Here is an 11,615-nt window from a genome sequence, read left to right on the forward strand (position 1 = left end):
CTGATCTCACATATGTATATATATATATTGTAATTTTTAAAACAAAAACAAAAATAAAATGAGCTTCATATTTTAATAGAAAAAATTGTCCTCCCACAGGAAATTTCGTGGAAACTAAAAGTACCACTAAATGAAAGGTTTGTAAAGTCAAGGTTGGCGGTCAGTCAACGGAAGATGTTAAAGATTCAAACCAAGGGACATAATTGCTTTATATTAAAATAAATAAATAAAAACAATTATAATTATAATTCCCACTTTCATTTCACTTCACTACTTTTATTCCGTTTTTTTTTCTTTTAGACTTACCAAACAAACTAAACAAAGTCTTCCATTATTTTCCAATATCTATCTATTATAATAATTCATATGCTTCTAAAATTTTATGTATTCAATCCCATCCAAGTTAGTCAAAATTTTTGATATTATAAATTGATATTATATATATATATATATATTTAGTTTCACGTGGTGATTGTGACGAAACCAACGTGAAAAAGAGGTACAGAATCGAATAGCACATTGAAATAAGAGCAATTCTAAAAAATAGGATAATTAAGAAAATTTTAAGATAATTGAAAACCACTACCTATACTAAAAAGGTCTACCTTTATTTACTATGGTTAAATCATAGAACCTCCAACTGTTAAGCATGCTTTACTTGGAACCATTTTATGATCGGTGACTTTTTGGTTATTTTTTTATAATATATATGAATGATCACAAAACAATATTATTAATTTGAATATGGAAGATAAGATGGATCATAGAGAGACGAAATCAAAATTTGTACGCATAAGAAATAGCTTCCAATCTCCAACCTCTCCCACGTGAAAAACTATTATTAATTTATTATTGATTAAATTATATGAATTTTTCCTCATCAAAATAAATTTTAGAGTACGAATTAGGAAAGTTTTGAATTAAAATGAGTATTTTTCTAAAATTTGAATGTTAAAATATTATACGATTTGAAAATTTATATATTAAGCTAGATAAACTTAAAAGTTTAAAAACTAAAATGATATTTTAAACGATTATAGAGAAAATTACACTTTTCGTTTTATTTTATTTTGAGTTTAGAGATAATTCAATCATCTATATATTTTAATCAATGATATATGGTTTTTATTAGATGTTGCTCTCCTTAAATTGAGTCGGTCAAGTCATTTAAATTAATAACAAAATCTTATAGTATTTGTTATCCTAATATTTAATTTCTATTATTTTTTTGCTTTATAAATTTTGGAAACATATTGTATTACATTAAAATCATTATTTAATCCATTTGGTTTTAAAGTAGCTTTGAATGACTAATTATATGATTATTAAAAATATATAAACTAAAATTAGGTATATAACAATACATTATTAAAATAGAACAAAAAAAAAAAAAAAAAAAAAAAAAAATTGGAAAAGTGGGGCAGCGGGTATGACCGCACTGCCCTCCTTCCATCATTTGCTTCGGTTTTTCCAAGTTTTATTATTATTATTATTATTATTATTATATGAGAAATTTAAATTTAGACTGAATATATGTATTAATTTTTCAAAGCATCCTTAAAGATGAATATAAAGTGGGGCATTCATTGTTACAATTTTGGTGTTCAAACTTATTAATAATTACATCATCCACTTTTTGGAACATTTGAATTGACCAACCCTCCCGTCAATCACTCACCACTGCACAACTTTCTAATGGGGGACTTTTTTCCCATTCAAATATTTTTATTCTACCAATTTAGGCATTTATAGGAATATTTTTTTTTTCGTTTGGTTTCGACTAAATTAATAAAAATACTTTGAATCTGTCTAAAATAAGTTTTAATAATATTCTATATTCTTAAACTATTAAAAAGTTAGAAAATATCTTTATATTTGGTTTTAGATGGAAATCGTTAATTCTTTATCTCAAAAGTACCATTAAACATTCAAAAAGGGTTCGAAAATACTATTTGGCTTTTAAAAGTTTAATTAATACATTTGAACATTTTTAAAAACTTCAAAACACCTCTAAATAATTTTCAAAACTTCAAAAATATTCGAATAATTAATATATGCTGAACATTAATACCATTCAATTTTTTTAAAAAAAAAAAGATAAAAAAAAGCTTGAAAATGATCTACAAAATTAGGATTTAATTCCCTTAAAACTTTTAGAAAAATAAGCTTGGAGCTTATAAGGTATAATACATGATTTCTAATCATATATCGACAATAAGAACTTTTAAATTGAGGTACTAACCGTTTCCATACAAAAAAAAAAAAACGGTAAATATAGATGGGCGAATATTAAACTTAAATACCATAGATGGTTAAAATTTGTGTTTAAATGGTAACTTTAAATTAATACATATAAAAGTAAAATAAAACGGTTAAATAATGTTAAAAAAAAAAAAAAGAAAGAAAAATATAAGGGTTAAAGTCCATAATTTTTCTTATATAAAAATATAATTTAATTTATACTAGGTTTTGCGATCATATATAAACAAACCATCCATAAACAAATGAATACAATATGGTACTAAATTCTTCAACAAATGTCTTTAATAAACCAAATATTCAATTCTATAATGCACCTGAAAAATAAACTAAAGAAAAAAAAAAAACTGGAAACATAAACAAAACGTACCAAAAAGTTGGATCGAAAATGGAGCAGCCCAAGGTTTACAGCAGCTTAGCCTTAGTCTTACAACAACGCCAACAACCAAATAAATGAACACCGACAAACGAATGAAGGGTGGGGCAGCAACAAAAGGAATGGAAGGGGCCGTCCTTTTCCAACAAAACGTTAGTCAACCGTTGTCATCTTCTTCAATTTTAACCTAACTTAATTTTAACCTTGTAGCTCTAATGCTAACCCCAAAATGAAGAAGCTAACCCAAACATCGTCATTTCATTCTCCTTCGAAAGAACCATATCCATGTACATTGCCTTAGATTGTTCAATTACCATGTGGGGTTAATGCAAGTTTTCAAAGTTCAAGCCTATTATTGATACAAGATCCAAAGTTAGGATATGTTCTATAACTTAGCCACTACTTTAAGATCAATTAGTTCAATGGTTCATTGAGGCTTTGATGGGTTGTGATTTGAATAGGGATGGGCTGCACCAGCTGTTATGGACTGTTTGAGCACAAAGATATTTTCAGATACTATTCACTAAGAGTTCATGTTTATAGTTTCATTTCGCAGACGACTTCATGACTCATGGTGTGCAGCTCTGTGAACAGGTGAAATCCATGTTTAGTCTTTTGGGTCATTCAATATTTTTCAGAAGGGGGGAAATTCATGACAATTCCTAAACCAGGCTTCAGAATTCCTTGCCATTTCCCTAGTTAACTTGGTAAATGGTGTTCAAATTTATAGAATATTGTTCTACAATGTCATCGTTACAGACTGACTAACTGTTCCAGAACAAAAAACAATGAAAAAACATTTGCCACTGCAATTTCAATTTCAATTTCAATTTCAATTCGCGGTTAATATAGAATTTCAATTCTAATGCACTTCCCCTAACAAACCAAATCTTAGAAAAAAAAAGGAATATTTACTTGTATTCGAAATTCGGCACCGGCGGCGAATCAAAGCTCTCCAAAATCTTCGTTTCGCTCTCTCCACGAGTTGCTTCTTTATCCTTTTTCTGTCCGCCATTGAACCATCCTCCGAACCACGATCCCGAGCCCGCACCCGCAGCCTCCTGAGGAAGAGTCTGCGGCGGCGTTAGGCCCGGAATCTGTTCCATAGGATAACCAGGAACACCGCCCATAGCACCGGCATCGTCGATCATAATAGGAGCGTTCTGCGGTTGACTAAGAACCTTATTCAGCATGATCCCGGCCCCCTCGATCAGAGCCAACAGAACTCCGCCGAACACAGCCGATCGAGCGGAGGCGCCGACGCCCTGACGCATCTGGAGGAAACCGCCAGTTGCGGCACCGGCTATGATCGAGTTCCACGGATCTTCCTTCTGGCGGAGGTAAACCATGGAGCAATCAAATGTGGAGAACAAGCCGCCCCATACGGCAAAGCTACCGCCAATACGAGGAGCGTTCATTTGGACGGCTTGAGAACCGCCGAGGAGGCGAGCGCCTTTAGGAGAACTGTAGACGCCTTTGAGAAAGTGGAAGGCCGAGCCACCGACGGCGCCCATACCAAAGGCGCCACCGATGTCATCGAGGATCCGATCTGGACAAGGCTCCCGAGAGGTCTCCGGCGTTCCCATGGAAGCTTGATCGGAGGGTTATATTGATCGATCAGGCCCTTCTTCTGGCGTTCCTGTGGGCGTAGCTACGCAGAGAAAAAAGTCGGCTGAAAATTGCGAATAGGTTTTCTCCGCCTTTGGTTAATGCTAATTGCTACAGAAGTCTAAACTGTTCGGGTCGGAATAAGAACAGGTTTGCCCTAAAAAATTACTTTAATATTAATTATTAATTTATTATTTTTATAAATCAGACTTTTTTCTATTTTATTTTACCGTCGAATCTAGCCGATGGTTGCATTTTCAATTCTCTCACTAAATATGAATATATTTTTTTTATATAAGTTTTAAAAAATCAATTAGCATTCGTTTTCTGTAACTATTTAGTTATTTATTTATTTTTATTTTGAAAAAGTGTATTTATTTTCCTTCATTTTCCTATCATGATTTTTTTTTTATTTTTTTTTTTTAGAAAATATTAAAATTCTCGACCAAATCCAAAAACAAAAATACGATTACGAGCAATTCTCTTACATGCTAGCTTTGAGGTTTGAATAATAGAATTTCTATGTAACACCTCAAGCCCACTGCTAGCCGATATCGTCCGTTTTGGCTTGTTACGTATTGTCGTCAGCCTCATAAATTTAAAACGCATCTATTATAAATAAGTTTATACACCCTTATAAAAATGTTTTGTTTCGCTCTCCAATCGATACGGAACCTCACGATCCACCCTTTTGGGTCCAACGTCTTTGTTGGCAAACCGCCACTTACTTAACTCTGATACCATTTATAATACAAAGTCTAAACTATCGATTGAAGAGAGGAACAAGTGAGCCACCCGTTGAACCTGAGCTGTCACTCCCCCTTCCCCATGTTTATCCTTCATAAAAGGAAACAAAGTTGGAGATGGCCCATGGACAACTCATTTCTTCCCTGTATTTATCCCCCAACTTATTCTTCTTCTTGGCCCGTTGTTCTTATTTTTCCCAATTCCTCCAAACCATTTTAGTTTTATGAGTTTGTTTTCCTTTTCAAATTTCCCCATCCAGAGGGAGATTTATTTTTAAAAAACAGTTTTTTATTTTATTTTTTATTTTCTAATCATTATAATAGATTTTTCATTTAAACACGATTGGAATGATTCGAACATCTCATCTCATACCGTTTAAAAGTGAGAATTTATTCGTTAACAAAATTCCATGTGATAGGATGCTCGGAGATGACATGGAATAATTTGATTGAGACGTAAAAGGGATTAATTAAATAAATGAAGTGAGATAAAAGGAGTAATGTTATGAGTTTGAATTAATTAAGGTAAGGTTGGGCATGGCTAACGGTCTCTCCCTCGTCTCTGGTTTTAAGCTTGGTGCCTCAATGTCTGCTCCACAACATTACACTATAGTTATAATTGTGTATGTTGTTTGCGTCAATTGAGGCCCGCCCCCCTTCTTCCCACTATAAATTCATAAAGACTCTTCCTTTACTTCGTTCCCCCTTCTTCTCTTCTCCATTTTCCTCTGTTTTCCCTTCCAATTCCACGATTTTTGTGCATTCAGATCTCATTATTTCGGCAGGGCGGAGAAAGGGATGCGCCCTTTCGTCCCTTTCTAGGGTTTCTTTTCTTCGTTGCCTTTCCATTGTTCTTTTCACCCCCCTTTTTTTTTGTTTCCTCTTTTCGATGGACGGAGGGGGAGGAACATTCACGTCAATCGACGCCTTTGATTCCTTCCTCTTCTCTCTCAGCAATGCCTTTTCTACTCCTCTCGCTCTTTTCATTCAGATCCAGGTTTGTTTCTGTATTTTTTAGATCCACCTCTGTTTCGCTCTTTTCAATTCCATATTTTCAATTTCTGGGTTTTTCTGTGCCTCCTTTTAATTTTGATATCTCGCATTCTCAGCTCGTTCTGGGTAATTTAGCTTTTTTCATACCTTTGGGAGTTTGTACGTTTCTCTTCGAATTTTCTAGTGGCTGAGTATCAGTGTTGGTGAAAGGCAAAGTTTGAATGCATTTTGATTTCTTGCCGTTTGAAATGTGCTTTGCAATTTGAATAAACTTTTGGCTCATCAAACATTAGGCTCTCAGTCTCATTTCTTTGAATTTTTGTTGTTGTAGGGATGCTTAATCTGCCTGATTCTTGCATTTGGGTGGGCTTGTGCTGCTTATGTCAGGTACTCAAGTAACCCGAGCCTGTTTGATCGTTGGCCTGGTGTTAACTTTTCATTCCTTGTGCAGAAATAGAGAGATTAAACGTATAAAGGGGAGAGCTCGAGCTGGCAATAGCTTTGCTTTTATTTGCAACGACATTAGTGAACTCGAGCACTCCAATCAGGTCAATTTACCAAGAGTGACTGTTATTATGCCTTTAAAAGGCTTTGGAGAACATAATTTACACAATTGGAGAACTCAGGTGAGTTTTCCTTTTTCTTTAACTGTTGGAACATGTTGTGTTGCCTTCTCATTTATGAATGAATTTCCAGGTAACATCCCTTTATGGAGGTCCTTTAGAGTTTCTTTTTGTGGTCGAAAGTACGGAGGATCCTGCTTACAATGCTGTACTGCGCTTGCTATCTGATTATAGGGTTTGTATAAATACATTGTTCTCCAATTGTTTTCATTCATAGTTCTTGTCATCCCTATTCGTAGTTTACGTGAAGTCTAGAGTTCGACGGGTCGTGGAACATTTTTTTCACTGTCCATTTGCTTCACTTGTATGCATGTTTTTTACAGGATGATGTTGATGCTAGAATTCTTGTGGCTGGTCTAGCAACAACTTGCAGCCAGAAAATTCACAATCAGTTGGTATGTGATAAATTTGTATAACCTTGATTTAGTACTTTCTGATGCAAAAATCTGTCTCAGAAATAAATGATGGGATATAATAAGATTTGGTTCTTATCAACATTGAGAATATAATGCTCGTCTGCAGGTCGGGGTGGAGAAAATGCATAAAGATAGCAAATATGTGCTATTTTTGGATGATGATGTTAGGCTACATCCTGGAACAATTGGAGCCCTCACAGCTGAAATGGAAAAGAACCCTGATGTATGTTACCATTCATTAGGAGTAATCTCTTGTCTGGATGTCTACATTTGGGCTATATTTTGCTTGCATAACTCAATTTTATGTTTAATTCTAGTTGAGATTGTATGCAGATATTTATCCAAACTGGATACCCGCTCGATTTACCTTCGGGGAGTTTAGGGAGTTACTGCATCTATGAATATCATATGGTAACTTTATCTAGAAGAAGAGGAATGTTTTTATGTAGAATTTTTGGGTTTGAAGTACTTTTATGTGTCAACTTTACAGCCTTGTTCAATGGGCTTTGCTACTGGTGGAAAGACATTTTTTCTTTGGGGAGGTTGCATGATGGTAAGTAGATTCGACATTGTTGTACTATTGTAACATGTAAGAGATCAAGTTGTCATAACTCGAATTGACCTGTTGCAGATGCACGCTGACGACTTTAGATATGATAGTTATGGAGTGGTCTCTGGACTACGAGATGGTGGATACTCGGACGATATGACTCTAGCAGCTATAGCGGGTAACATACAAATTACTGATCCTTATCAAGAGAGGATATTTAAAGCGGGGAATAGAAGCACAAATTTACATTTAATTCATTCATTCAAATAAACTGATTCATTTCAGGTGCTCATAAGAGGCTTATTACATCACCTCCTGTTGCAATTTTCCCGCATCCTCTTGCTAGTGATCTAAACTTGGGGAGGTCTGATATCTATATAGACAAATACAGTGTGCCAATCTTGTTTTGTTTATTTACTTCCATGTTTGAGCTCTTTTACTGACATGGCAGGTATTGGAATTACTTGAGGAAACAAACTTTTGTTTTGGAATCATACACGTCACACATTAACAAGATGATGAACCGGGCACTGTTTACTTCTCATTGCTATCTGTCATGGGGGTTTGTGGCACCATACTTTATGTCTATGATTCACGTCGCCGCAGCACTACGTTTCTACGTTAAAGGGTACTCACTCGAGGAAACAGATTTTAGTACTGTGGGTGAGTACACTGCTTTCCAATTTAGTTAGGTTGATCCCCGAGTGGGTTACGTTTCATGTTCACTTTGCTCGATGCTGAATGTGAATATGATGAATTGTTTTTGGAATTGGAGCTTTGTTGTCGTGTTCAGTTTTTTGAGTTGTCACATCTAACTGTTTTGTTGTTCTTCCTTAATAGGTATGTTAATGGTGTGCAGTCTTGCTGTGTGCACTGTTATAGAACTCTTCTCCATGTGGAACTTGACAAGGGTAGAAGTTCACTTATGCAACATTCTGTCACCGGAGGCTCCCCAGCTCTCTCTTGCTTCCTACAATTGGGGATTGGTAATCATAATACAATCCAGTTGTTTGGGTTAAGTTATTATATCATGGCATCTCTTGATTAGATTCGTAAATGTAGCATTTGTTTTTGGATGTGCAGGTATTCATTGCAATCTTGGTGGATAACTTTTTGTACACTATTTCTGCAATACGTTCTCATTTTTCTCAATCAATCAACTGGTCAGGCATCCGATACTACTTGAAAGATGGGAAGATACACAAGGTAAGTTGGCTAAGGCCTTATATTATATGACAAGATAAAAGACTGCCCAATGAACTGGTGTGTTAGCTTAGGAAAATTGTCCGAGTTTATTTGTGTAGATCCCACATCGGTTGGGGAGGAGAACGAAACATTCTTTATAAGGGTGTGGAAACCTCTCCTTAGCAGATGCGTTTTAAAAACTTTGCAGACATGTGATGTCCCACATTGGTTGGAGAGGAGAACAAAACACTCTTTATAAGGGTGTGGAAACCTTCTCCTAGAAGACGCGTTTTAAAGCCTTGAAGGGAAGCCCGAAAGGAAAAGTCCAAAGAGGACAATATCTGCTAGTGGTGGGCCCGGGTCGTTACAAGACAATATCGGCTAAGCCCGCTTAGCCTGTTACAATTTGCTTGCCACCCAAAGGAGGGGGTTGCTTTGGGTCTTGCTGGGCAAGAAAAGGCAATCTGAAGATGATATTGTAGTTTAATGAGCATGGTAACGAAAGAATAGCCTAGGCAGCCAGTTATGACTAGTTGTTTTCATGCTCTGCAGATTGAAAAAAGTATACCGAAAATCGATACGGGTCCGATTTACACGGATTTGGGAGGGAAGCATTTGTATGGAAAGAAAGGAATGGCTCCAAAGGTTTCATTTCTGGGTTCCTTGGCTAAAAGTTTGGCACAATGGCGCCAGCCTAAGAAATTTGATAGCTAGGATAGGTGGTTGGGTTGTTCACAAGAACTGCTAATTATTGATATGGCGTGTTCTAAGTCTGTGGGAGTACTGTGCTGCCACTCCATTTGTTGATTGAACATAGAGTTATAGCTACTTTCTCTTCATTCTTTTCTTTATTCCATCAAATTTGATTCTTATACAAACACCTCTCGCGATTTGGCAGCGAGTTTTTCCTGGTTCTTGTAATTTCAAATACACCGTGTAAACTTGAGCTGTGTGAAACAATGAGCTTGTGATTTGCCATCTTGTTTTCTGTTTGAAATGATATGAAGATTTTTGTGAATGGCGATGGTGCAAGTGTTGGTGAAGTGATGATCTTGGCGTTGCCATAAATGTTATTGTTAGTCGTTAGTACAGACAACATGTGATGTGATGGGGTGGACTGTGCCTCGTATACGGCAGTAGATAATAATGACTTTGATAGTACGAACTTCAAGCTATGTCAATTGAGAGAGGTGTTATGATACAATTGTGGAGGACAATGTTAGATTTAACACACCAAGGAAAATGTTCAAAAAAATCAAGTTAGGATATAACCAAGATTGAAACTGTGTCCTTAGTAGTGTTGGTAACAAGCTAAACAGGGACCATAACGTTTTATGTACCTTGCAAGTGGAGGATATAGAGTTGAAACAATCCTTGAGGACGGCATTTCCCTCGCTACAATTGCTAAAGTTAGTTGGTGACGATGTTTATGTTTATAATTTAAAAATATTTAGATTATTTTAATCTCTTAAAATTTTAAAATAATCATATTCGTTTTTATGCTTATATTTTTCCAAATTAATAGCCTAACTTAAAATATGTATATATGAATAGGAGCCACTTAGAGCATTAGGTAAGAAACTAACATGGTCACTTAGTTGGCTAATTTATAGTTATTTAATATCTTTAAAAGCAATTTTGTTATTAAAATAATTAACCTCACCTATTATATTATGATTTGGGTTGAATAATTAGATATACATTACTCATATTTAGATCTCGGAAGATTCTACTAAAAAAACGAATAATTTCATATAAAAATATATGGGTTTTTAAGAACCATAAAAAAAATATAAAGTTGAGAATTATAAATATAGAAAATAAATTAAAAATGTTTTAAGTGGGGGAAGATGATGGAATGGGAACACACTTAGAATTTCCATAATTGGAAAAAATAAGTTATAAAGTCATTAACAACAACTCCACCTCCTAACTTGCGTTCATACTAATGAATCATTCACGACAATTCGACATACCTTTCTTGGGATAACGTATTTAAACATAAACTTTTTTATTACTTAATTCACCAATTTAATCCATTATAAGTGACGAAGATTCCAATTCTCTTCTAATTAAATATTAATTATTCTAAACTTTTTTTTTTATTCATAGTTGTAACGACGATTTGATTCATAAACCTCTTAGATTCATAAATAATTTTGGTGCATTCCTCGGTTCGATTCATGAATCTAGTAAATTCATTTAATTCATCTTTCATATTGATATATGAATCTCTATGAATATTAGTATGAGAATTAATATTGTTATGCCTATATAAATATTTATCGAGCATTGCATTGTCATTTTGTATTTGTCTAGAGACAATTGAGAGAAATTTTGTAAGATAGAGTTTGTAGTGTGAAAGTTACATATGAATGTAGGAGAATTTCTTCTCTTTGAACTATGTAAAAATCTGTGTCTCTATGTTTTGTGGGTGCGTGAATATCATCGATCTTGCTTCCGCTTTCGCTACAACAATTGATATTAGAGTATTATATAGTCTCTAATTTCATTTTATTATTATTAAAAATACTTAAAACAAAATTTGATGGAGAGATGAAATTGTCTTTTTTTTTTTTTTTTTCCTTCAAATTATTAGCTAATTTAATTAATTAAGACAGAAAAAGGAATGGGAGGACAATTTTTAGTGGAGGAATAATTAATTAATTAATGAATATAATGTTAACAAACTTAGGTTAAAAAGAAGCAATAAGATTAAAAAGCATTGCATTATAAATGGTCCCAAGAAACAAACAAAGCAATTTAAAAGCCAAATTAAGTGGGATATAAATCAGCCTAAAAAGCATACCCCCTCAAATAAAAAAAAAAAAAAAAAAAAAAAAAAAAAAAAAAAAAAAA

General features: G+C 34.2%; 2 protein-coding genes across 2 annotated transcripts; one reads left to right on the forward strand and one right to left on the reverse strand.

Moving 5' to 3' along the window:
* Positions 1–3,308: 3,308 nt before the first annotated feature.
* On the reverse strand, positions 3,309–4,371 carry LOC111499445 (mitochondrial import inner membrane translocase subunit TIM17-2-like). The gene has a single exon (XM_023151023.1). The coding sequence runs from the start codon at positions 4,219–4,221 to the stop codon at positions 3,547–3,549; it is 675 nt and encodes a 224-aa protein (XP_023006791.1). The 5' UTR covers positions 4,222–4,371; the 3' UTR covers positions 3,309–3,546.
* A 1,158-nt stretch (positions 4,372–5,529) lies between these two features.
* LOC111499399 lies at positions 5,530–9,774 on the forward strand. The gene is made up of 14 exons (XM_023150997.1): positions 5,530–5,986; positions 6,314–6,369; positions 6,434–6,608; positions 6,679–6,780; positions 6,929–7,000; positions 7,128–7,244; positions 7,355–7,432; positions 7,512–7,574; positions 7,653–7,749; positions 7,857–7,935; positions 8,023–8,234; positions 8,412–8,557; positions 8,655–8,777; positions 9,309–9,774. Exons 1-14 carry the CDS (start codon positions 5,615–5,617, stop codon positions 9,468–9,470), a joined length of 1,854 nt encoding a protein of 617 aa, XP_023006765.1. The 5' UTR covers positions 5,530–5,614; the 3' UTR covers positions 9,471–9,774.
* Positions 9,775–11,615: the final 1,841 nt, after the last annotated feature.

The sequence above is a fragment of the Cucurbita maxima genome, unplaced genomic scaffold (genome assembly GCF_002738345.1).
Source record: "Cucurbita maxima cultivar Rimu unplaced genomic scaffold, Cmax_1.0 Cma_Scf00002, whole genome shotgun sequence".
Taxonomy (NCBI): domain Eukaryota; kingdom Viridiplantae; phylum Streptophyta; class Magnoliopsida; order Cucurbitales; family Cucurbitaceae; genus Cucurbita; species Cucurbita maxima.